This window comes from Mauremys mutica, chromosome 6 (assembly GCF_020497125.1).
Source record: "Mauremys mutica isolate MM-2020 ecotype Southern chromosome 6, ASM2049712v1, whole genome shotgun sequence".
Lineage (NCBI taxonomy): Eukaryota > Metazoa > Chordata > Testudines > Geoemydidae > Mauremys > Mauremys mutica.
The window spans coordinates 34234146-34257285 of NC_059077.1; the positions used below are offsets into that span (position 1 = coordinate 34234146).

At 44.7% G+C, this 23140-nt stretch overlaps 1 protein-coding gene across 5 annotated transcripts in view; it reads left to right on the plus strand.

Moving 5' to 3' along the window:
* Positions 1-23140, plus strand: part of GPBP1 (GC-rich promoter binding protein 1) — a 63007-nt gene that overhangs the window by 22453 nt on the left and 17414 nt on the right. For all 5 annotated transcript variants that reach the window (XM_045021234.1, XM_045021229.1, XM_045021231.1 and 2 more), the window contains 3 exons: positions 9024-9143; positions 20701-20824; positions 22575-22804. In XM_045021234.1, the coding sequence (XP_044877169.1) occupies positions 9081-9143; positions 20701-20824; positions 22575-22804 (417 nt within the window). In that variant the 5' untranslated portion in view covers positions 9024-9080. The remainder of the gene's footprint in view (positions 1-9023; positions 9144-20700; positions 20825-22574; positions 22805-23140) is intronic.

Consider the following 23140-nt stretch of genomic DNA (forward strand, 5'->3'; position numbering starts at 1 on the left):
TCCAGGGTACAGTTGCTCTATTGTTGGTATTACCTGCGTTCTTTGTTCCTGAATGTGTAATTTTGCGTTTGGCTGTATTAAAACGCATTTTGTTTGAATAGGCCAAGCTTACCAAGTGATTCAGAGTGCTTTGACTGGCCTGTCCTCGTTATTTACCAATCTGCCAATATTTGTGTCATCTGCAAATCAGCAGTGACTTTTATATTTACTTTCAGATGATCTGATGATGAAAATGTTGACTAGAACCAGGTATCAGTCTGTGTGGAATCTTACTAGAAACACTCCCATCCAGTTGTTCTTCCTTACCCAACTCTTTTCAAATGAACTTTTTTCAGTATATACTAGCACAGGTGGCTGAGATACCGCCTCAGAGGAAGGATGATCTTTTATGGCTTATGCACAATTCTGGGAGTAAGGAGATCTAATTTAGATTCTGTTCCCAGCTTCTCCACAAAACTCTCATTTGACCTCTAATGCATGTAATTCTTCTGTGCCTCATTTTTTCTCAGCTGTGTTTTAAATAAAAATAAACATACTTGTCTGCTTTATACAAATGTAAGGCGTAATGTTTTCTACAGTACTTTTGATATCCTTGAAAGCGGATATCAAGGATATCAAGAAGTGCAAATAATTGTCAATTTTACTTATAAAGCTGTTTTTTCAGGTATTTTATAACTCTTAAAAAAATGCTTCCTACTATAAAAACTAATCTGATGTTGACTCACCACAATGGGTTCAGCTTTAAGGGAAAACAATTTTTCTCATTTTAAATGTTGACAGGATTGTTCAGCTTTTGGGTTCTGTTATTGGATTAGTCTTTATGTAAAATCTGTTTTAGACTTTACATCATATGGAAACCAGGTGTTCATTATCTCTGTCTGACTATTCATACTATACTTATCACTGAAAATATTAGCTGTCTAAAAATTTGAGGACTGAATCTTGTTTAGTGTTGCTCTAGGATGTTACAGTTTATATCCTTTGCACACGTGAGCATTATGGCTTTTTTTTTATCGTGCACTATAATAAGCCCCATTTATTAAAATGGTGGTGTGACGGGTTGGATCACAGAAACCCCCTTGGGAGCTGCCACCTGATGTGCCAAGACTACCTCTGCTCCTGTTTTCCCTGCCAGCTCAGGACTCCAGCACCCTCCCGTCTGCTCTAACACAGACCCATGATCTGAATTACCTGCCCCAAAGCTGCAGGTTTACCTGAAAACAGCTCACAGAAGTGTGCTTGCCTTTAGCACTCAGATGCCCGAATCCCAATGGCGTCTAAACCCAAATAAATCCGTTTTACCCTCTATAAAGCTTATGCAGGGTAAACTCATAAATCGTTCGCCCTCTGTAAGACTGATAGAGAGATGCACGGTTGTTTGCTCTCCCAGGTATTAATACATACTCTGAGTTAATTAATAAGTCAAGTGATTTTATTAAATACAGAAAGTAGGATTTAAGTGGTTCCAAGTAGTAACAGACAGAACAAAGTAAGTCACCAAGCAAAATAAAATAAAATGCACAAATCTATGTCTAATCAAACTGAATACAGATAATCTCACCCTCAGAGATGCTTCAGTAAGTTTTTTTTCCTCAGACTGGACACCTTCCAGACCTGGGCACAATTCTTTCCCCTGGTACAGCTCTTGTTCCAGCTCAGGTGATAGCTAGGGGATTCTTCATGATGGCTCTTCTCCCCCTTTGTTCTCTTCCACCCATTTATATATCTTTTGCATAAGGCGGGAATCCTTTTGTCCCTCTGAGTTCCCACCCCCTCCTCAATGGAAAGATACCAGGTTAAAGATGGATTCCAGTTCAGGTGACATGATTACATGTCACTGCAAGACTTCATTACCCACTTGCCAGCACACAGGTATACAGGAAGACTTGCAGGTAAAACACAGCCATTTGCAGACAGTGGTCCTAGTTAATGAGTCATCAAGATTCCAAACCACCATTAATGGCCCACACTTTGCATAATTGCAATAGGCCCTCAGTTATATTTCATATTTCTAGTTTCAGATACAAGAATGGTACATTTATACAAATAGGATGATCACACTCAGTAGATTATAAGCTTTGTAATGATACCTTACGAGAGACCTTTTGCATGAAGCATATCTCAGTTACATTATATTCACTTATTAAATTTTTATAAAACCATATAAACTGCTCAACGTCACAGCACAACTTTTCTGTTGCTGTAAAATGTCTTTGTCCAGAGTTACTACTTAATTGAGTATTCAGATACATTTATAGGTCATGCATGAAGAAAACTGTTAGTTTCTTCCTTAAGTTGATTAATTAAAATTAATTTTACTCTTAACATGGAGGTGGAGGTGATACATACATAAATAATAATAAAAAATCATCTGCCAAGCTTTCTCCAAGTCATGACATAAGTTATGCATGCTATTTACATTTAATTTTTTGTTCTTGAGCCCTGATTTTTTTTAGAATTGCAAGCAAAAAAATGTATATGCAGTTATAAAACTTCCCCAGTCTCAGTCAACAATTCCATGATCAGATTAATTAAACTATTTTAATCTTGTGTTTTAAATTACCTTGATTGACTGGTAAGTCGGCCCTCACAGAGAGAGTGCCAATCTCAACACGTCTTTCGTGGTGTTCTAGCCAGTCCTTCAGCCACCTGCTGAACCCCAGATCTGCATAGCACTCCACAGCACAGAACCCTTGAGTTCAAGTGATCCGCCAGCCTCAGCTTCCCAAGTATCTGGGATTACACGCACATGCTACCACATCTGGAGGTTTAAATAGTTTAAATAAATTTAAATGTTAATACAAGTATTATATTGGGGTAATCTGGGCAGTTATACATAAGAATTTTGATATATACCTCTATCACGATATAATGCTGTCCTCAGGAGCCAAAAAATCTTACCGCGTGCTTTGATCCGCTGGAGTGCGCAGTCCCACCCCCTCAGAGCGCTGCTTTACTGCTTTATATCGGGGTTGTGTTATATCGGGGTAGAGGTGTACAACTTGACCTAATTTAGGCAATAAGTGATTATGTGGTTTTGTTTTTTGTTGGCATATGTTTTGAGGTTGCATTTTTAGCAAATTCAACTAGATTAATCAAAGGCATAATTTTTTTTTTCATGTAGTGAAAAGAATGAAATTTGGGTCTCAGGCATCATGTTGATATCTCCATAACCCACACTTTTAGTTTACCTCAGAAAGTAGCTATCTAGTCTGCGGGCCTAATACAGATGTCTGATCATCAGTTGTCACAAGCTGTAGTTGATATACTGTATTCCATATTCAGAAAAGACATAGAAATGTTAGCATACACTTAGTTTTGCATTCCTAACAGACCATAAGCATTTCTATAGTAACTGACTGTAAACTTGTAGATATGAATTCACATTTTCCTGATTTCTTTGCACATCTGTGTTGGCTGCTTTATTGTCTTATCTTCATGTGACCATGGAAGACTTTACTGGGAACAATTCTTCCATCTGCAGTTCTGTTAAAATTAGGGAGATCTTGCGCCACATGATTAAACACAGGAAAAATGTTTTTTTGGTACCTAAAACACAATTGCATCTGTATTGTATATCATTCATTTCCTCTTCTCTGTCACTTCACACACTGTGACACTTTTAAAAAATGAAGATAGCTAACTCTGTTCTCACCATATTTGTGTTTCCGTTTGGTTTTTAGAGTGTAAGTTCCCTGGAGTAGCGATCTTTATTTGGCCCTGACCTTATGTTATGAAATAAGCCTTTCTGAAGTTTCAATGGTCAGCCTACCTGGAGTGAGGAAGTTAGGGAGAGATGATGATCCCCTTAGTGGTGTCTGGGAGAAGCAAATTATTTCCTTTTGTCAAATGATATGCATTGAGTTCTTGTTCAATTATATTTGTTGTGTTGGCAAATGTAATCTTTTTGTGTTCATTTATAAACAAATATTAAATGGCAAAATACTTCATTAATGCAGTTAGTTTCCTGGTGACAGCTTGTGGCCTTCCAGAACGTTGACTTCAGCAAAACACAAACTTCAGAAAACCAGGAAATAAAAAGTTATTTGCTGTTTAGTTTCTTAGGTTGTTGGTTTTTTATTTTTTAACAGGAGAACTTGTTAGTAGGAGTTGTAGATAACATGCAGTTGAGTGGATTACAGAGCATGGCCCTATAGCCATCTCCTCCTTCTGCTCAGCCCCACTAACCAGCCCTGTCTCATCCGGTCTGACAGTTATCTCTGCTGGCCCCCCACCACACTATTTTATCGAATCCTCCTCCTCCTCCCCCCAGGTATGTGTGGAGGTGTACCCAGATTTCTATCTGGATCAGGCCTTGGAATCAGGCTTTCCCTTTTAAGAGCTACCACAATTTTCTGAAAAGGAGCTGTATTCTGTGCCTTGCTTGGCAAGTCTGTATTTGCCCCTCCTCTCACCTCCCATACTCTTGGTAGGTGTAGCACACAGCTCTTCATATCCATCAGCAGCATAGGAGGCTCAGAGGTGTGAAGTGGGTTCTCCGTATGAATGAGGACTCCTCAGAGAAATGAATACAGCCTGAAACAAGTTCTCAGGTGTGTAACTGCTCCATTCATGTCAGAGGGCATGGCTGCACTTGCAGATGTAGAGCGCTGTGAGTTAAACCCGCCTTTGTAGAGCTGCAGTCTGTTCACACCGCTTCAAGTGCACTGACATGGCCACATTTGTGGCATTGGGAGCGGTGCATTATGGGTAGCTATCCCAGTATGCAGGTAACTGCAACATGCTTTTCAAATGGGGTGGGGTGGAGTGTGACAGGGAGTGTTGTGTGTATGTGGGGGGAGAGGGAGTGGGTTTTTGGGGTGCTGAGTGTCAGCATGCTGTCTTGTAAGTTCAGACCCCCCCTCACTCAAAGCAAACAGTAAATGTTTGCTTTTTCTTGGAGCTGATAAGCAGCCAGTTTCTCCAAAATGGAGCTTTGAAAGGGCATTTCCGTATTCTGCACCCGATTTCACAACAATGACAAGAGTGGCCACTTAAGGGGATTATGGGACATTTCCGGAGGCTGATCACAGCGCAGTAACGCAACACCTCGTTCACACTGGCGCTGCAGTGCTCCAGCGGGGGTGCAGCAAACATTATTCCACTCGCGGAGGTGGAGTACCAGCAGTGTTGTAGCCATGGAGTCAGAGCGCTCTACGTGCCTTGCCAGTGTGGATGGGGAGTGAGCTAGGGCGCCCGGGGCTGCTTTATTGCGCTGTAACTCACAAGTGTAGCCAAGGTCAGAGAGTGTTGTTGTTCTTCCTCCCCACACCTCACTCCAGGTGCTGTAGATTTTCTGATAAGTCATGTATGCCCAGCCCATTCTCAGTTCCACACCTGAGGGTCAGCAGTGTTCTTGGTGCATGCTCTGAGGACTGGTCTACAGTACAAAGCTTTGTCAGCAAAAGTTAATGCTGCTTTAATTAAAGCCGCTGTTACATGTCCACACGAGCCTTATGTCAGCAGAGTGCAAGAGCTGTTAATGTAGATGCATCTGCACAGAGAGCAGTGCACTGTTGTAGCTATCTCACTGTGCAACTGGCTGCAGGGTCTTTGTGAAGGGTTTGCCGTGCCTCATGGGGCAGGTACAGCATTACGTGATGTGGGTTTCTCAATCCCATCCTTCCAGGGGCATCCCAGTAGATTGTCAGCTGCTTTTTCAACTGCAGTGTGGGGCTGGGGGAGAGGAGAGTGGTAGATCTGGGGTGGGGGTAAGAGCAGACTGACTGACCTATGCTGAGGTAGGGGGCACCCCTGCACGTCAGACCCGGACTGTGCTCTGCACAGAGTCTTTCCCGAAGCATCCTTTTCTGCCTGCCAGTAGTTCTGTGGTTACCTCCGTGTTCTCCCACAGCCTCCTCAGCTGCTGGAAGAAGCATCCTGAGCAGCTCTGTGAGCTTTCCATGCTGAGGAATGTCAAAGCAGCACTGCAGTCCCATCCCCCTCCCTGCAGTAGCAGTCTGCCTGCCGTTCCCAGTGCAGGACAGAATAGGAGCATTCCTTCCATGTTAATGATTTGCTCTTTGTTCCCCAAAGGGAGCAGCATGCCCAGCTGTCAGATACTTCCGGAGCATTGAAAGGGGAGGGGCATGTGCCTGAAGGGCAGCAGAGATCAAAACAGTGAGCAGAGCAGTCACAGCATGCATTGTGGGATACTGTCGGAAGCCAGTTCTGTCGACAAAACAAACAGCAATGTCTACACTGATGCTTTGTTGCTTTAACTTTGCAGCAAAAAGCTTTATGCCTCTCATTGAGGTGGTTTTATTTTATCTGCAAAACAGCAGAGTTTTTCCGCCAAAAGTAGCTTTATAGTGTGTACATCTCTCCTGTTTTGTCGGCAAAAGGTATCTTTTGCCGACAAAACTTTGTAGTGTAGACAAGGCCTAAGCTTACCATACAGAGAAGGCAGGCTTCCTAGATCCTGGCTCACATGGGAGTAGAGAGCGGGGCTCAGACCCCACAGTAAGTGAGCAAGCTCACCCCAAACCTGGCTCACATGATGGAGGTGGGGTCAGGCTCCCACACATGGAGAGGGTCCAGGGCCCCTCCAGATCCTGACACACATGGTGGGGTAGGGAGCAGAGCTCAGACTCCCCTGGGGGACAGATTACAGTCCACCTGAGGGGGATAGGGAGAGGGGCTCAGAACCCCTGCCAAAAGGCAAGCCCCTCTTCCCCCCCCAACCTGGCTCACATGAAGGGGCATGGGGGGGTTAGACCCCAATAGATAAGCAGGGGGTCCCCAGATCTTGGCATACACACAGGGGGAGGGGTGAGCTGAGGCACCCTGTGGAGAGGAAAGGCCCCTCCATATCCCAGCTCACATAGGGGGTAGGGAGAGGGACTTCCCAGATCCTGGCATGTACAAGTAGAATGTGGGGCTGACAGGTGTCGCTGCCCTTTACTTCCCCACTTACTGCCTGCCAGCCATCTGAGTCCTCCAATCCCTCACCCATCCCCAATAATCTTTCTCCCCTTGGTGAAGCCCCAAACTTTTGACCCCTATTCTGCCCCTTCCCCACTTCTCTACCTCCTAAAATGCCTCTCCCCTGCCACCAACAATTTGGATGTCTAATTTTTTCCCAAAAATACCTTGATTACATTCTCCCAAAATAATTACGTTCTGTACCTATATTGGTATAGAATATAATAGTTTGTGGTTAGTAGTTTTAGATTTCAAAGAATAATACGCTCTACATTCTGTTTTTAACTTGAAAATTAATATGCTGTCACTGTTGTACTGAACAGTGAGAGAACTCAGATGTTCATTTGGTGCCCTTATATTCCAGTGCATGAGCAAACATTCATTTAACTTTTTTCTGTTTAAATCTCCAACAGAGTGTACTTAGAATGACACAAGATCAGTTTTTAACTAAAGCTTGCACACTCTTAGTTCCAGGACACGTATCCAGTAGCTCTGTTAATCTAAGATGTTAGCATGTTGTCTTTTCTATCCCATTTACTGATGCAGTTCAGTTACTGGCCATATGCTAGGCCGTATGCTATTGTGTCTAGTGTTTGCTTGATGTTTAGTTGTTTGTAGAGTGTAATGTGATGTAAAGCAGGATTTCTAGACTTCTGAGTTGTGACCCTGAGGGAGGAAAGTAGTGGGTTTTTTTTGTCCCCCCCCTTCCTTCCATCTTTCAGCACCCCAGTCCTAATTCTGTTCTAGCTGTTGTTTTTTTTTTAAATGGCCTCTGACCTGCAACCAGAGGTTGCTATCAGCCTGCTATGCTGGGCAGTACATATTTTTTCTAATGCAGGGTATATCTCTGGGGATCAGCAATTTTTTCTAAGCCCTAAACCTGTCAAATTTCTTGCACAAGCACTGGGACATAGCAACTGAGGCCTGGTCTACACTAGGAAATTAGATAAGTATAACTACATTGCATAAATTCACAGCGACACAGTTAAACCGACCTAGCCCCTGGTATAGACAGCACTAGGTTGACAGGACACTTCTGTCAATCTACCTATCACCTCTTGGGGAGGTGGATACTTATACATTGGGAGAACCCCTTCTGTTGGCATAGGTAGTGTCCTCACTGCAGGAGCGTAGCTTTTTAAGTGTAGACTAATAGCCACTAATTTACTAAATCAACTAAAAAAAAAACCTATTTATGAATACTTTTGTTCTTTTTAGGAACTGTCTTGAGACTTTTTTCTCCAGTACTATATTCAAACTCTTGTACTTTCTCACATTTGCAAATACTCAAACATTGAGTCACTTTAAGTGGCAAATGTTTGAATCATGAAATAATACAAAAATACAATTCTGTGCTCTCAATTAATGCATGTTCAAGTGTGTGCTCTTTCTGTGGTAGCTAATTAGCTAATTCCAGAGTAAAAAAACTACATGGGGTATGTAGTTGATTCAGTTATAATTTAATTTTAGTATCTCGTGGTCTTTATTTGACAGTATTCCTTTTAATGATACAAAAATGTAATCTCCACAAACTTTATATTTAACTTCTACTGAGAAAATTCTAATGAGAAGTTATTGAAAGGATTACTTTACTGCAGTAAAATTGTAATTCTTACAAAGCCAGAGATACTTAATTCTAGAATACTCGAGCAAGGGGGCCTAGCCTGCCTTTCAGGAGAGCTGAGCTTCCACAATTTCTGTTGGCTCTAGTGAGAATTTTGGGTGTTTCTCAGCTCTGAATATCAAGCCACTTTATTAGATGCCTAAATATGGATTTAGAGGCTTAATTATAGAAACTAGGATTTGAAATATTCTTTAAGAGGAAGGATGGTCATGAACTGGGATGTAGGAGCTGACTCTGCCACAGATTTCTTGTGTGACCTTGGGCAAGTTACTTGGTTTGTGTCTTACCTACTTCACAGGTGTTGGGAGGGCAGTTACTAATGTTTGAGGAACTCTGATATTACGGGGTTGTGGGTAGATTTGTTCTTGAAAGTAGTATCAGAAAATTGAGGCATGGTTGGATATAAGACAAAATTATGCATTATACTGTTAAGATACAAATCTAAAATGTATCAACTTTCTTTGCCAAATGACAGGGACTTGCCATGAGGTGCTGAAGCCTTGTTTCACCGATTTGGAGAGACTGGACCTAAATGGCGCAGCATGACTTTGCTCCAGCCTGGCTTAATTTTCCTACTCCGCCATCATCAACAAAGGTACCTTTTCTGGAGTCCTTCTGAATATACAAGGATATCCTAAGAAATTTTAAGAAGTAGGCAGTACTTGTAAAGATATTTATTTTTAGCACCCTCCGTTGGTGTACTTGTTCTGTCATTATGAAGTAGCAACTTGAAGTGAAAAAGCCAGGTTTCTGGCATCACTGAAATGTACTCTAATGTTCAGCCTTTTATACCTGAGTTTCCTCTTCCATAACCATGACAGTTGCATAGTAATCATGTGACTTCATATTCCCCTGTTTTAAAGTCATTAAATAATAAAAAAAATAATAGGTGGAATGCATTCTGTGGACCTTGCACCCTATATTTATAGGCTGCTTTCCGTGTTATGGTCTGTATGCAATGTTCAATACCAGATTTAGGATGAGAACATCACATTTAGGAACAGGAAGGGTTATTTGTCTAAACATAACCACATCTTCCACTTCTGATCCCAACTTCCTGATTTCCGTATAGGCAGCCACCTAGGCAGAACAGTCACTAAGGTAGCTCTTAGTTTGAAATCAAAAGTACAGATTAGCAAGAGGTACAGATCCAGATCTCTCACCTTCTAATTGCTTATAAACAAGATCTTTATTTAGTATTTTGATATGGCAGACTTGAACTCTTCTCTGATGCTTTATGGTGGACTATAGTGTCAAGGTCCTTCAGATCCAGGACTTCAGGCTCCTGTGGTGTCCATTTATTTCTAATCATGGTTTTTATAAAGAAAATAGATCCTCAGGAATTCAAACAGCGTGGACTTGGAGAAAGTCAGATAGCGACTTTGCAGCTTGCAAGCATCTCTATCTAATGCTACAAGTATGATCACTTAAACTAGATGTATTTAGAGTAGGTTCTGTTTAAGCTCTTTTTGAAGAACCAAAGCTTTTTTCACCAGTACCTGTTGGCAGTACTTTTTTCTAGCTAATGCATCATTGTCAGAAACCTCTTTACTTAATAGCTGACCTGAGTACTAATACAAAATACATGTAGCACTGGGAGAACCCAACACCTGTTCTGTTCTGTCAGGGTTCTGTGAACATTGTCTGAATACGCATGATCCATGTTCTAGCTAGGCTAAATGTGACCTGACCTATTGCTGGGAGTTTCTTTTTGAGGATGATAGGTTGTTATTGTCTTTCCCTCCCCCTCTCCCCCCACAAAAAACCCCAAACAATTCAGTAAAGAATTTTTTATACCTAGGTTGGTAAACTTTAATGATTTTTGCAAGACTACCGTATTACTTCGTATTAAGCAACAAGCTTTCTTCTCCCATGTTGTTGAATATCAGTTTCGTTTCTCTTTGCTAGAAGAATGGAGTGCCAGATAACGTCTCAATTTTCAGATATTACCAATAGAGATCTTGATTACAAAACTTTTGTCCCCAACACAAGGTTGGCAGAGCACTAGCGCCATCGTGTGGTGAGAATGTGAACGGCCTGATTTTGTATATGCACAAATTAATTTCAACAAATTAGATACTTAGGTTGTTTGAACTTGTATATAAAATCTTTATAGCTTAATTTTTTTACATGGAACTGACAGTTTCTTTTAAATAAAGGGGTCATTAATATTTAGCGAGTTAAGAGGGAGTTTATTGTTAAAACGTACTGAAGAGTTAATTGCAGAGCTAAAGGAACTTTTGAGCTATTTGGAGAAACATATTGAGTTTGTTTACTCCTTACTTGTCTTTAGATGAACCAGGTTGTCTATCAGCCAAGCTCTATTATCTGATAGCTACTGTCCATTTAATAATTTGAGTAGAGACTTGTGACTCATGTACATTACCACATTCTTTATTTGAATGCCAAGGGTGAAAGGCCCAAAGGACAAAAAAAAAAAATCAGATTCCTTTAACTAATTTCATTTAAATGCAGTATTATAAGCTGCCTGTGTGAATGTAGAAATGAGCCATAAAGCTGCCATCTACAGTTTCTGTGTCTGTACTGGTTAGCAGTAATATAACAAATGCAGCTCCCCCTGGTGATGAAAAGATATTTCCTGGCAGCCTGTTCCAAGGTTCAGTTTATAATTCTGGAAGCAGAATAGTAACAGCAACACTTTCCTTGCTTTCCCAAACATTTTAATTTTAAATATTATCCCTCAGCTATGTTTTTCTATTTGTTATGTTTCACCAATAAATAGGACATCTGTATTGTTTAGCGGTCACATGGGGGAGTGGAGCAGCAGAGTTCTCACCACTTGAGACTCAGAATGAAGATGTACCTTTTTCAGATTTTACGATGAATGCTTGCTGGCTTCGGTCTCGCTCACTGAAGTTTGAATACACTTGTGGGCTTTATTGGGCTCCTTAGTGGAGTTCAGATGCCCTGCTTGGCCGTGGCTGCTTCTTGACTGGGGAAAAAACAATAAATGGTGGTATTCTCCCACGCCCAGCCACTTGTGGTACAAAAACAAGTAGCTACTCAGGGTAGATTGTAGATCTTCATTAGGTCCTCCCTTTCCTTTTCTTTAACATTTTAGAGTTATTTTTTTCAGCCTGTCTGCATCTTTGCATTGGTTACACTTGGTTCAGTTTTTCAAGGTTTTTGGCATAACCATAACAGCTAGACCAGTGGTCTCCAACCTGTCGATTGCAATCGACTGGTCGAACCTGGGGACTCTCACATCGATCGTGATCTCTAGCGGTGTATCAGCGCTTGCCTGCCGTGGCCCCATGCTGCTCCCGGAAGCGACCAGCATGGCCCCGGGGGGACAGACGACAGGGTTTCTCGGTGCACTGCTCCTGCCTGCAAGCACAACCCCCGCAGTTCCCATTGGCTGAGAACAGGGAACTGTGACCAATGGGAGCTTTGGGGGCGGTGCCTGCAGAGAGGGGCAGCGCTCAGACCATGTGTCCCCCAGCCGCCATCCCAGGGGCCGCAGAGGGGCGTTGGCCCTTTCCAGGAGTGGCGTGGGGCCGGGGTAGGCAGGCAGTCTGCCTTAGCCTCGATGCGCCACCGACCGGAGCTGCCTGCAGTAAGTGCTGCCTGGCAGGAGTCCGTACCCCAACCCTGAGCCCCCTCCTGGAGCCAGCACCCCATACCACCACCTGCACCCGCAATCCCCTCCTGCACCCCAAGGCCATTCCCCAGCCCTGAGCCCCTTCCCAGAGCCAGCACCCCATGCACCCTCCTGTAGCCCAGCCGCCTGCCCCAGCCCTGACCCCCCTCTCGGAGCCAGCACCCTGTATACCCTCCTGCATCCAAACACTCTGCCCCAGCCCGGAGCCCCCTCCTACACCCAAACACCCTCCAGAGCCTCACCCCCTCCTGTACCCTTGCCCCAGGCTCAGCCCAGAGCCTCCTCCCACATTGTGAACCCCTTGGCCCCAGCCCAGATCCCACACCCCCTCCCGAACCCCAACCCCCTGCACCAGCCCGGTGAAAGTGAGTGAGGGTGGGGGAGACCGAGCGACAGGGGACAGGGGGTATGGAGTGGGTGGGGATTTAGGGAAGGGATGGGGCCTCAGGGAAGGGGTGGGTTAGATCCTGGGTTAATACAGTGGACAAGGTAAGTTTATGGTTGTGTGGGAGGTGAATGTATGCATCTAGGTGGTTCCAAAAAATGTTTTATCATTGGCTTGATTGAATTTCACTGTTTTCAGGCAAGCCTTAAGTGAGTTTTGAGAGAGTAGTTTAAGGAAAAGAGGGAGGAAGCATTGTAGGTGGTGTTGGGAAGGGAATTCAGGTTTGAACTTGAAATTTTCCTAGAAAAACTCCAAACTTCAAAACTGGGTCGTGGCTGCCTCTGTTTACCTGATTTAAAAAAATTGAAGCTTGTTGCCAATATTAGCAGTTTTGGATCTGAATTTCAGAAAGTTAGGCATGCAGAAATGTGGACAGTTGTGCTTCTGATTTTTAGTCAGCAGACTAGTTACTTGCACAACAAATTACCAGTTTTGTGTGGAGCTACCCAAATTGTCTTAATCATAGAATATCAGGGTTGGAAGGGACCTCAGGAGTTCTAGTCCAACCCTCTGCTCAAAGCAGGACCAATCCCCAACTAAATCATCCCAGCCAGGGCTTTGTCAAGCCTGACTGTAAAAACCTCTAAGGGTATGTCTTCACTGCCGGCCGGAATGGCGGGCAGAGATCGATCCAGCAGGGATTGATTTATCACGTCTAGTGTAGATGCGATAAATTGATCCCTGAGCGCTCTCCTGTCGACTCCTGTCCTCCAGCTCGGCGAGAGGCGCAGGCAGAGGATGGGAGTGGCTGCAGTCGACTCAGATCGACTCACCATGGTGTCTTCACCGCAGTAAGTACGTCGACTTCAGCTACGTTATTCACGTAGCGGAAGTTGCGTAACTTAGATCGATTTCCTTCCCCCCTGCCCCCATCCTGAAGGGTAGACCAGGCCTAAGGAAGGAGATTCCACCACCTCCCTAGGTAACCCATTCCAGTGCTTCACCACCCTCCTAGTGAAAAAGTTCTTCCTAATATCCAACCTAAACCCTCTCCTCTCCCCCCCCCCCCTACAACTTGAGACCATTACTCCTTGTTCTGTCATCTGGTACCATTGAGAACAGTCTAGATCCATCCTCTTGGGAGCTCCCTTTCAGGTAGTTGAAAGCAGCAATCAAATCCCCCCTCGTTCTTCTCTTCTGCAGACTAAACAATCCCAGTTCCCTCAGCCTCTCCTCTTAAGTCATGTTCCCCAGCCCCCTGATCGTTTTTGTTGCTCTCCGCTGGACTCTTTCCAATTTTTCCACATCCTTCTTGTAGTGTGGGGCCCAAAACTGGACACACTACTCCAGATGAGGCATGACAGTTATATACATGCAAGAGTGTGCCTAGGGAGACATGATTTTGGAGGTTTAAAGTACAGTGTCCAAAGAGGTGGCCCCAAATGGAACATCACTTCCATATTGGTGCACATAACAAAATTCATGTGGTAGGGTGGAGCTGAGGGGTTTGGAGTGTGGGAAGGGGCTCAGGGCTGGGGCAGAGGGTTGGGGTACTGGGGGCTGAGGGTGCAGGCTCTTTGGTGGGGCCAGGATGAGGGGCCCAGGGCTGGGGCAGAGGGTTGGGATGCAGGCGGGTGAGGGGTCCAGCTGGGGGTTTGGGCTCTGGGGTGGGGCAGGGGTTGAGAGGATTGGGGTGCAGGCTTCCCTGGGGCTATGGTGCAGAGAGAGAATTCCCCCCATCTCTCTCTCTCTCTGCCCGCAGCAGCACCTGGGCTGGGGGGGAGAGGCACCTCCCCCCCCAGCTGCGGCAGGTCCAGGCTGGGACTGGGTTGGGGCCGGGGGAGGGGCGCCTGAGGTTGTTGCTCCCACTCTTGGATCACTGTTGGGAGCATTGCAAGTAGCTTCTACAGCCACCATCAGACAGAGTGAGATTCTGTTCTATGCAATGGGCCAGCACAAACCTGGGCATCACCTGAGCCCTACCCACGTCCATGTGCTTCCAGATATGCAGCCCCCTTGGGGTCAGTGGCTGTGCGCTGTGCTGTGGTGAGAGTTTGCAGGATCGAGCCCTTATTAGTGACCGTTCACAGAACAGGGCTGGAAAGTGCAACCTGAAGGCACTGCGGTGCCTGCGCTACTCCACTGACACTCTGCAACCTAGGGCTGGGCCAGGCCTGTCAGCTACTGCCCCTCTCAAGAGCAGCGTGGAGCAGCACTGCCTCCCACCAATGCTGGCTGGAGCCTCTGCAGAGCGAGTGGCAGCCTGCACTCCCTCCTGCTCCTTCCATTTGGGACAGGAAAAAAGGTCCAATATTGGGATTTCCAGGGGGACACGAAGTCCGATTTCTCTCAGCTGTAGTCCCTCTCCCAAGAATTCCATGACGATGTCTCCACCCCTGCTTAAAGCCATGTTCCAGGCCAGATGGGGAGCTGCCATGGCCGGGGGGAGAGGTGCCCCTCCCCTGGCTGTGGCAAGTCTGGGCCTGGGGCCAGGTTGAGGTTGTGGGAGGGGCACTCCTCCCCCCTGGGCTGGGGCTGGGGCCGGGGAAGGGGCGCCTCTCCCTGCAGTGGCAGTTCTGGGGCTGGGGGAGAGGCATCTCTTTCTGCCACAGCCCTGAGCGCCTGCGTGGCACTTAATAGGCTGCTGCACGGCCGCACAGCTTAGAGCAGTGGTTCTCAAACTTTTGTACTGGTTACCCCTTTCACATAGCCTCTGAGTGTGACCCCACCTTATAAATTAAAAACACTGTAACACCATTATAAATGCTGGAGGCAAAGTGGGGTTTGGGGTGGAGGCTGACAGCTCGCGACCCCCCCATGTAAGAACCTTGTGACCCCCTGAAGAGTCCCAACCCCCAGTTTGAGAACCCCTTGCTTAGAGGGAATTTAGCTAATCAGATTGTCTCCTCTCAAATGAGGAAGTGGAGTCTTAGTGGAACTGATCCTTTCCACCTTCCAATAACAAACCAGTGGCTCCACCCTCCTTTTTTCCCCCCACTCTTTTTTCCTCCCAGGAGGGGAGGGAGGGTAGTTTCACCTTTCCTATACTAGCTGGAATTTGTAGAAAAATTCTGCCAGCGTTCTCTTGTATAACACCTTGCATGAAGAAATAAGTGCCTGTGGTGGTATAAAGAGACATGGCAACCTTGTTCAGGCACCCTTTAATGGGTTGCATTTTATATGAAGTTCTAAAAAGTAATTTAACTGCCTCCTCTGTGTTGGATGTTTTGTCTATTTCACTTTAACACATTAGACTGCCATAAACATTTATTTAAAAAACAGTGCTACTGCTTTCAGTGTCTCACTCTTAGTGTCTAGCACGAAATAAAAATAACTTTGAAATTTCCTCACTGACACTTCTTTATGCCCCTGAGATGTCACGCTGCCACTTATTATAGTTTATCAGAAATTAATGTCTTGTAAAAATGAGTGAGCAAAATTAAAAACCTACAATTTTTCTGTGCAGTCTGTGTAGGTGCTAAACTTCTAATACATGGCATTAACAATGCATGGCAAACCTATCATAATCATTTAGTGGGTTTTGTGCTGCTCCCATAACGTGTTTTAAAAATGTACACAAATGTTCCTTAACCTGACTTTCCAAGTATCTGTGGTATATGAAAACTTCTCTTTTTACTTACTTTTTTTTTTTTATTGCAAAAAGTGTATACCTGCCCACCCCCTAACACTGTGGTTGCATTCTGTTAGATGCATAAGAAGTTTTAGGTCCACAGATAATGGATTGAACCACTGAATGTCAAGGGGAAAATAATTTTTTTTTTGCTGTTTCTGAATACTTAATTTTTAAAAAAATGTCCTTTATTTTTAGGAGGCCATGTTAGCAAAATGCTGTCATGTTAAATCAGCCAATCAAAGCAGCAGCATAGCTACGTAGAAGTAGTAGCAAAGATAAATGATGTAATGCGTACTCCTACTCATTCTGTTGAGGAATGAGCTGTCTCAGGTCTGGCCAATGGTACCTGTATTCCCCCTCTGTGGTCAACCAAGGGAGCCCACTTCTAGGGTTTTGGCTGCAGCTGTTCTCTCTTGGGCACAGACCCGCTTGTCTCTCCCTCTTGACCAAGGTTTTTCCTGGCTGCACAGTTGCTTGACTAAGCTGTGATATCCTCAGCAAGCCAGACTGCCTAAACAGGTCAATGTCTGTGCTTTACTTTCTCTCCGAAGACTACGAACAGCGTAATTGCCAGCAGTCTCACGTTACCACACAGCTCTTCCTGAGTAAGCACATTTATTCTTAAGGTGAAAGCATTACAGAGAAAACATAGGAAAGAACCTATGCACATGCTAAAAAGCTTACCAGAGATCACCCCGAATTCCAACCTTGGGCTCGGGTAGGTGTTAGTCTTCCAAAACGCACCACTGGGTTTCCCCCATGCTTACAAGTCCATAGCTGTCTCAGACTCAGAACAGCCATGAATAGTTCAGTCTTTCCTTTATACAGTTTGGGAGTTTGATCTGGGCCTCATGTAGCAGGTGATTAGCAGACAATGGGCCACGCCTCAGGGCATATTTTGCATAGGCTAGGTTCTTGCATAATCAGACGTGAAGAATTTGCATTCACCTCCCCCTAGATATTCACCAGGAAAACCACTTAACACTTTTTAATCCAAAAGTCCATTGTTCAGAACAGTCCTTTTGAACCTCCAGGTCTCACATCTGTTACATCTCCCCCCTTGAGAGATTACATACAATCCCGGCCCACAATAATACATAAATCATTCATTTAATACAGGAGTACTTGTGGCACCTTAGAGACTAACAAATTTATTTGAGTATAAAATCTCGTGGGCTACAGCATCCGAAGAAGTGGGCTGTAGCCCACGAAAGCTTATGCTCAAATAAATTTGTTAGTCTCTAAGGTGCCACAAGTACTCCTGTTCGTTTTTGCGGATACAGACTAACACAGCTGCTACTCTGAAACCTGTCATTTAATACAATGTGTCCCAAAGATACTTAAACTTAATTCAGTAAGATTTCCCAAGTATATTCAGGAAAACTGCCATATCTGTCACATGAGTGTTAGTAAAAGCATTGGTTTGGCTTGCTTGAATACTTTCAATTTAAAGCCGTTTAGCAGTGCTCTTTACTGGAATCAAAAATCTTTGCTCCTTCTCTATTCTAGTTTATCTGGGATCTGCCACAATACATAGCCTATGGTGAATTGAGAGAGAGGTTAAAGAAACTTCCTGTTGTCAACTTTCCCATAAGTTTTTTGTTTTTGTTTTTTGCTTGTCATAACCAAAAGTGCTTGTTTTATTGGATCCTAATAGACTGTTCTGTTTTTGTTTCTCACAAAATTGGGTGAAATTCAATATTGATAAATGCAAAGTAATTCACACTGGAAAACATAATCCCAACTATATATATAAAATGATGGGGTCTAAATTAACTGTTATCACTCAGAAAGAGATCTTGAAGTCATTGTGTTTAGTTTTTTGAAAACATACACTCCATGTGCAGCGGCATTCAGAACTAACACAATGTTGGGAATCATTAGGAAAGGGATAGATAATAAGATAGAAAATATCATATTGCCTCTATAAATGCATGGTATGCCCACATCTTGAATACTGCATGCAGGTGTGGTCACCCTATCTCAAAGACAGATATTGGAATTGGAAAAGGTATGGAAAAGGGCAACAAAAATGATTAGAGGTATGGAATCGCTTCCATATGAGGTGAGATTAATAAGACTGGGATTCTTCAGCTTGGAAAAGAGATGACTAAGGGGGGGATATGATCAAGGTCTATAAAATCATGACTGGTGTAGAGAAAGTAAATAAGGAAGTGTTATTTACGCCTCATAACACAAGAACTAGGGCTCACCAAATGAAATTAATAGTTAACAGATTTAAAACAAACAAAAAAGTATATTTTCACACAATGCTGAGTCAACCTGTGGAACTCATTGCCAGAGGATGTTGTGAAGTCCTAGACTATAACAGGGCATCAGATGAAGTGGGTTTTAGCCCACGAAAGCTTATGCCCAAATAAATTTGTTAGTCTCTAAGGGTATGTCTACACTACAAAATTAGGTTGATTTTATAGAATTTTAGAATTCGATTTTATACAGTCTGTTGCGTATATCCACAGTAGGTGGAGTGCGTCCTCACTACCGTGGCTAGCATCAACTTACAGAGTGGTGCACTGTGGGTAGCTATCCCACAGTTCCTGCAGTCTCCGCTGCCCATTTGAATTCTGGGTTAAGCTCCCAATCCCTGATGGGGCAAAAACTTTGTCGCGGGTGGTTTTGGGTACATGTAGTCAGGCCCCCCCACTTTTGTGAAAGCAACGGCAGACAATCGTTTCTCACCTTTTTTCCGGGGTCTAGTCCGCTGGACCCACTCAGCCCAGTGCCTGCCTGGGGTTCCAGTCTGGGGCTCCGTCCGCCGGCTCCTGCCAGCCAGGGTCCTGCTCAGCCCCACTCAGCTGGCAGACCTCGGTGAGGTTGATCGGGGTCCTTGGACAGACATGGCTACCCTTCTCTTAGAGCACCGAATGGGAGTGATTCCAGGTCATTCTCTTTTTTTTACGTTTCGTCTCATGGAGATTCAGTCCTGCCTGGAATATCATGCGAGCTGGAGGCTTCTGCCTCAGGCTGCTCTCCCAGCTGGCAGCACCACGCGGTCACACCTACCCCAGCCTGTCCCTTGCGCCCATGGCTCATGAAGCCTGGACAGTAGTAAGGAGCCGTTCAACTTGTGGAATGAGAAATCCAGAATGAAGAATTGCACTCTATGGGCCACGTTAAGATTATTTCAGAGTCCTATATAGCATTTAGTCCCTATAAAAGGCTTCATGAAAATTTTCCCCCACCCCTAACAAAAATGTTAATTTTTCAGAGCAGCTGAAAGGGTAAGGAACCCGGGACTCTTTAGAGAGAGCTTTTATATTATTTAACTCATAATTGATATAATTCAAAGTAAAATTTCACAGCGCGGTCTGTTCTAAGACTAAAAATGCAGGAGGGGAGTCAGAAAAAGGAACAGTGACCTGTTTCCGCCCGGTTTCGAACCGGGGATGTTTCGTGTGTTAGGTGAACATAACCACTACACTATGGGGCTTCTCTTTTTTTTTTGCCGCAGACTTTGCTGAACGCACAGGAATGTTTTCTCTAGCTACAGAAGCTACCTAATGCAATGTCTATATCTATGGTCTTCCCACTCACAAAGCGGTCATGCCCCTGCCAAGGCTGACACAGCGCGTAGTGCATGTGACACAGCAACCTGGCTCGGGCAGGATCGCTAGCAAGGCATGATACTTTTGCCGTTAAGCAAACACAGAACTTCTTTCCTGGCCTCTGCCACTGAATGCCTCCATGCATTACGCTGTGCCCTATCAGTGTGGGAGGACTGCATGAGCTCAGAAAACATGTCATTGCGAGTGCGGTTTTTTCGCCTTCTAATCTGTGATAACCTCAGGGATGGAGATGATAGGGGGAGCGTAGAAACATTCTGGAGCGACAGCATGGTCACCAGTGCTGCTGAGTTTGCCATGCTGGCCAAACAGGAAATTAAATTCAAAAGTTCCAGGGGCGTTTCCTGTGTACCTGGCTAGTGCATCTGAGATCAAAGTGCTGTCCAGAGTGGTCACAATGGAGAACTCTGGGATAGCTCCTGGAGGTCAGTACCATCGAATTGCATCCACACTACACCAAATTCGACCTGGCGATGTCAATTTCAGCGCTAATTCCCTCGTCAGGGAGGAGTACATAAATGGATTTTAAGCCATTTTTGTCGACTTAAAGGGCTCTGTCATGTGGACGGGTGCAGGGTTAAATCGATCTAACACTGCTAAATTCAACCTTAAACACGTAGTGTAGACCAGGGATAAGGTGCCACAAGTACTCCAGGGTTCAAAAAGGAACTGGATAAGTTCAATAGGCCAATTAATGGCTATTAGCCAGGATGGGCAGGGATGGTGTCTCTAGCCTTTGTTTGCCAAAAGCTGGGAATGGGCAAGAGGGGATGGATCACTTGATGATTACCTGTTCTGTTTGTTCCCTCTGAAGCACCTGGCATTGGCCACTGTTGGAAGACAGGCTGCTGGGCTAGATGGACCTTTGGTCTGACCCAGTATGGCTGTTCTTATGTTCATTAATATACTCTTTGTGCTCATTTCCAGTCATCACTGAATTTTGAAAAGCATTCTGAAAATTTATCATGGACAGAGAATCGTTATGAAGCAAACCGCAGACGACACAACTCTTCAGATGGGTTTGATCCTAGTATTGGACGTCCTAATGGAGGTATAATTTTGTTTCTAAATAACATCTCAGTCAGTGCTGTGTGTAAGCTTTTTTGTAGCGCTTTAATGTCTTTTACTACTGGGGAAATTCTGTGCCATTGCACATGTGCAGCATTTGTCCCCCTCAGATTTGACTTTGACATGGAAGTGAAGGGAAGCCACAAGAGTGGTCATGTGACCCTACCCAGCAGTATGCTTTGGGTGCCCAGGGCAGCTGTGAGAGAGGTAAATCACTGTGGGGCAGGGGGTGGGGCTGGGGAAGACCTGGCTGGTGGCTCCTACCCTGCACCAGGCTCAGCTGCTAGTCCTGGCTGGGCTGGGACTTCCTCTTCCCCAGCATGGCATCAGGGGCCATGTCAGACTCACCCCCAGGTTTCTCCCCTGGCTGTAGGAAACTCTGCAAACCCCCTCCCCCCCCCGTGCTTCCTGCACCCATTGTTCCTCAGCTGCAGGGGGAGGGATCCCTATAGAGGGAGCTGCCAACCCCCTTGCATCCAGACCCCCTCCTGCCGAGCCCCACTCCCCCCGCACTCAGAACCTTTCACAATGAGCAACCCGGATCCCTTCGCCACCGAGCCCTAACCAGCTGACCCTGGATCCCCACCCCACTTCCCCAGCATCTGGACCCCCGCACTGAGACCCCCACTCCCAGACCCCTCTGCCAAGCTCTTTCTCCCCATCCCCCCAACCTCCATGCAGAGCCCCAACCCCTTTCACCTGGACCCTCCTGCAGAGTCCCATTATTGTTGCACCTAGAACCCCCAACAAGCCCCTGTGCATCCAGATCCCCCCCATACCCGAATCCCCCACTGAGCCACCCGCACCCAGGTTGCCCCACACAGAACCCTATCAACCCACACCCGGATCTTCCACACGCTAAGCCCCTCCACACCTGGATCCTGTCTTGCTGAGCCTGCTTGCCCACACTTGGTGCACTTGGCATGGAGGGGCAGGGCCCTAGAGTGTTTCTGGGGCAGGTCCAGTCCTTGTGTTGTGTCAGGGTTGGGTGCAGCCTCACCACTGAGTCCATGTCCCAGAGGGGAGCTGCACAGTGATCTCCCATTTCTGTGTAGCCAGTGGCCTGTGCTCTCCAATGCCATGCTGGAGCCTCCACCTTTATTTGACAAATAAAATTTGCAGAATTTTAAAATATTGTGTTCAGAATTTTAATTTTTTTGTCAAAGAATTTCCTCAGGAGTATTTTTACCTATAGACATTGTCCTTTCTTAATATGCAAACACTGAATGCTTTAGCGTTGGAAGGCTGAATCTCTAGGACAGTGGAGGCATGGAGAATGGAAGCAGTGTAAGGGGTATGTGGTACAAGAGCAATTCTTTCAGGGCAGGTAGGTGGCCTAGGGTTGGTTAGAGTAGTGTGCCACTGGGTGCACTGTATTGCTCTTTGAAAAGGAGCAGTATTAATACCCAGCTAGTGTATGCTGGTGACAGCAACATATACATGAGCAAACAGGAAAGGGGCCTGACAATATTTAATTGTCAGACCAAGCTCCTTTGGGGCCATCTATTTTCTGTCTTGCTCTGAAACTGAGCTCTTCTCCTTAGTACAGGGTAGAGATCCTACTCTACTGCCTGTATGAGTGAAAAGAAACTCACTATACTATCGGATCCAGAATGAGCATAGAATGTTATTTGGTTCATTCGTGATTTTTAACTTTCTGTATCAATTTTGCAATGTAGAAATTCTTTCAAAACTGCTTGTAATTACATTTTTTTTTAATTTAAAAATCTAAGGACATTTTGGGAGAAAAGAGAAAAATGGTTGGCGTTCACAAGGCAGGAATGGGACAGAAAACATACACCATCGTGGGGGAGGATACCATAGTGGAGGTTCCCGCTCTCGTACCAGCACTTTCCACTCTGGAAAAAGCCAAGGACTGCTGCATGAAAATAATGTACCTGACAGTGAAACTGGGAAAAAGGAAGACAAGGAAGAACCCAAGCAATTTGAGGCTGAGGATTTTGTAAGTTACTTGTAATTATAATAAACAAGGTTTGATTGATTCTTCAAGTGCCATTTTGTCTATTATGCAAGCTACTTCATGAGATTTCACCAGTTACAGCTCATCTTATACAGAGATCACTCTTTCCATAGGTAAGAGAGCATTGGTGGTTTATCCATTAACTTGTTTCTATTCTTGCCTCCTTTTATTATTGTAATTGTACTATTGTGTATAGTACTCCATTTAATTTGTTTATAGATTATGGTTTTTGGGATATAGGTCTGTTCCAAATCCTTCACTACAATACTTTACCATGGCAAGTACTATATAATAATTTCTACACAACTTTCTTTTCAG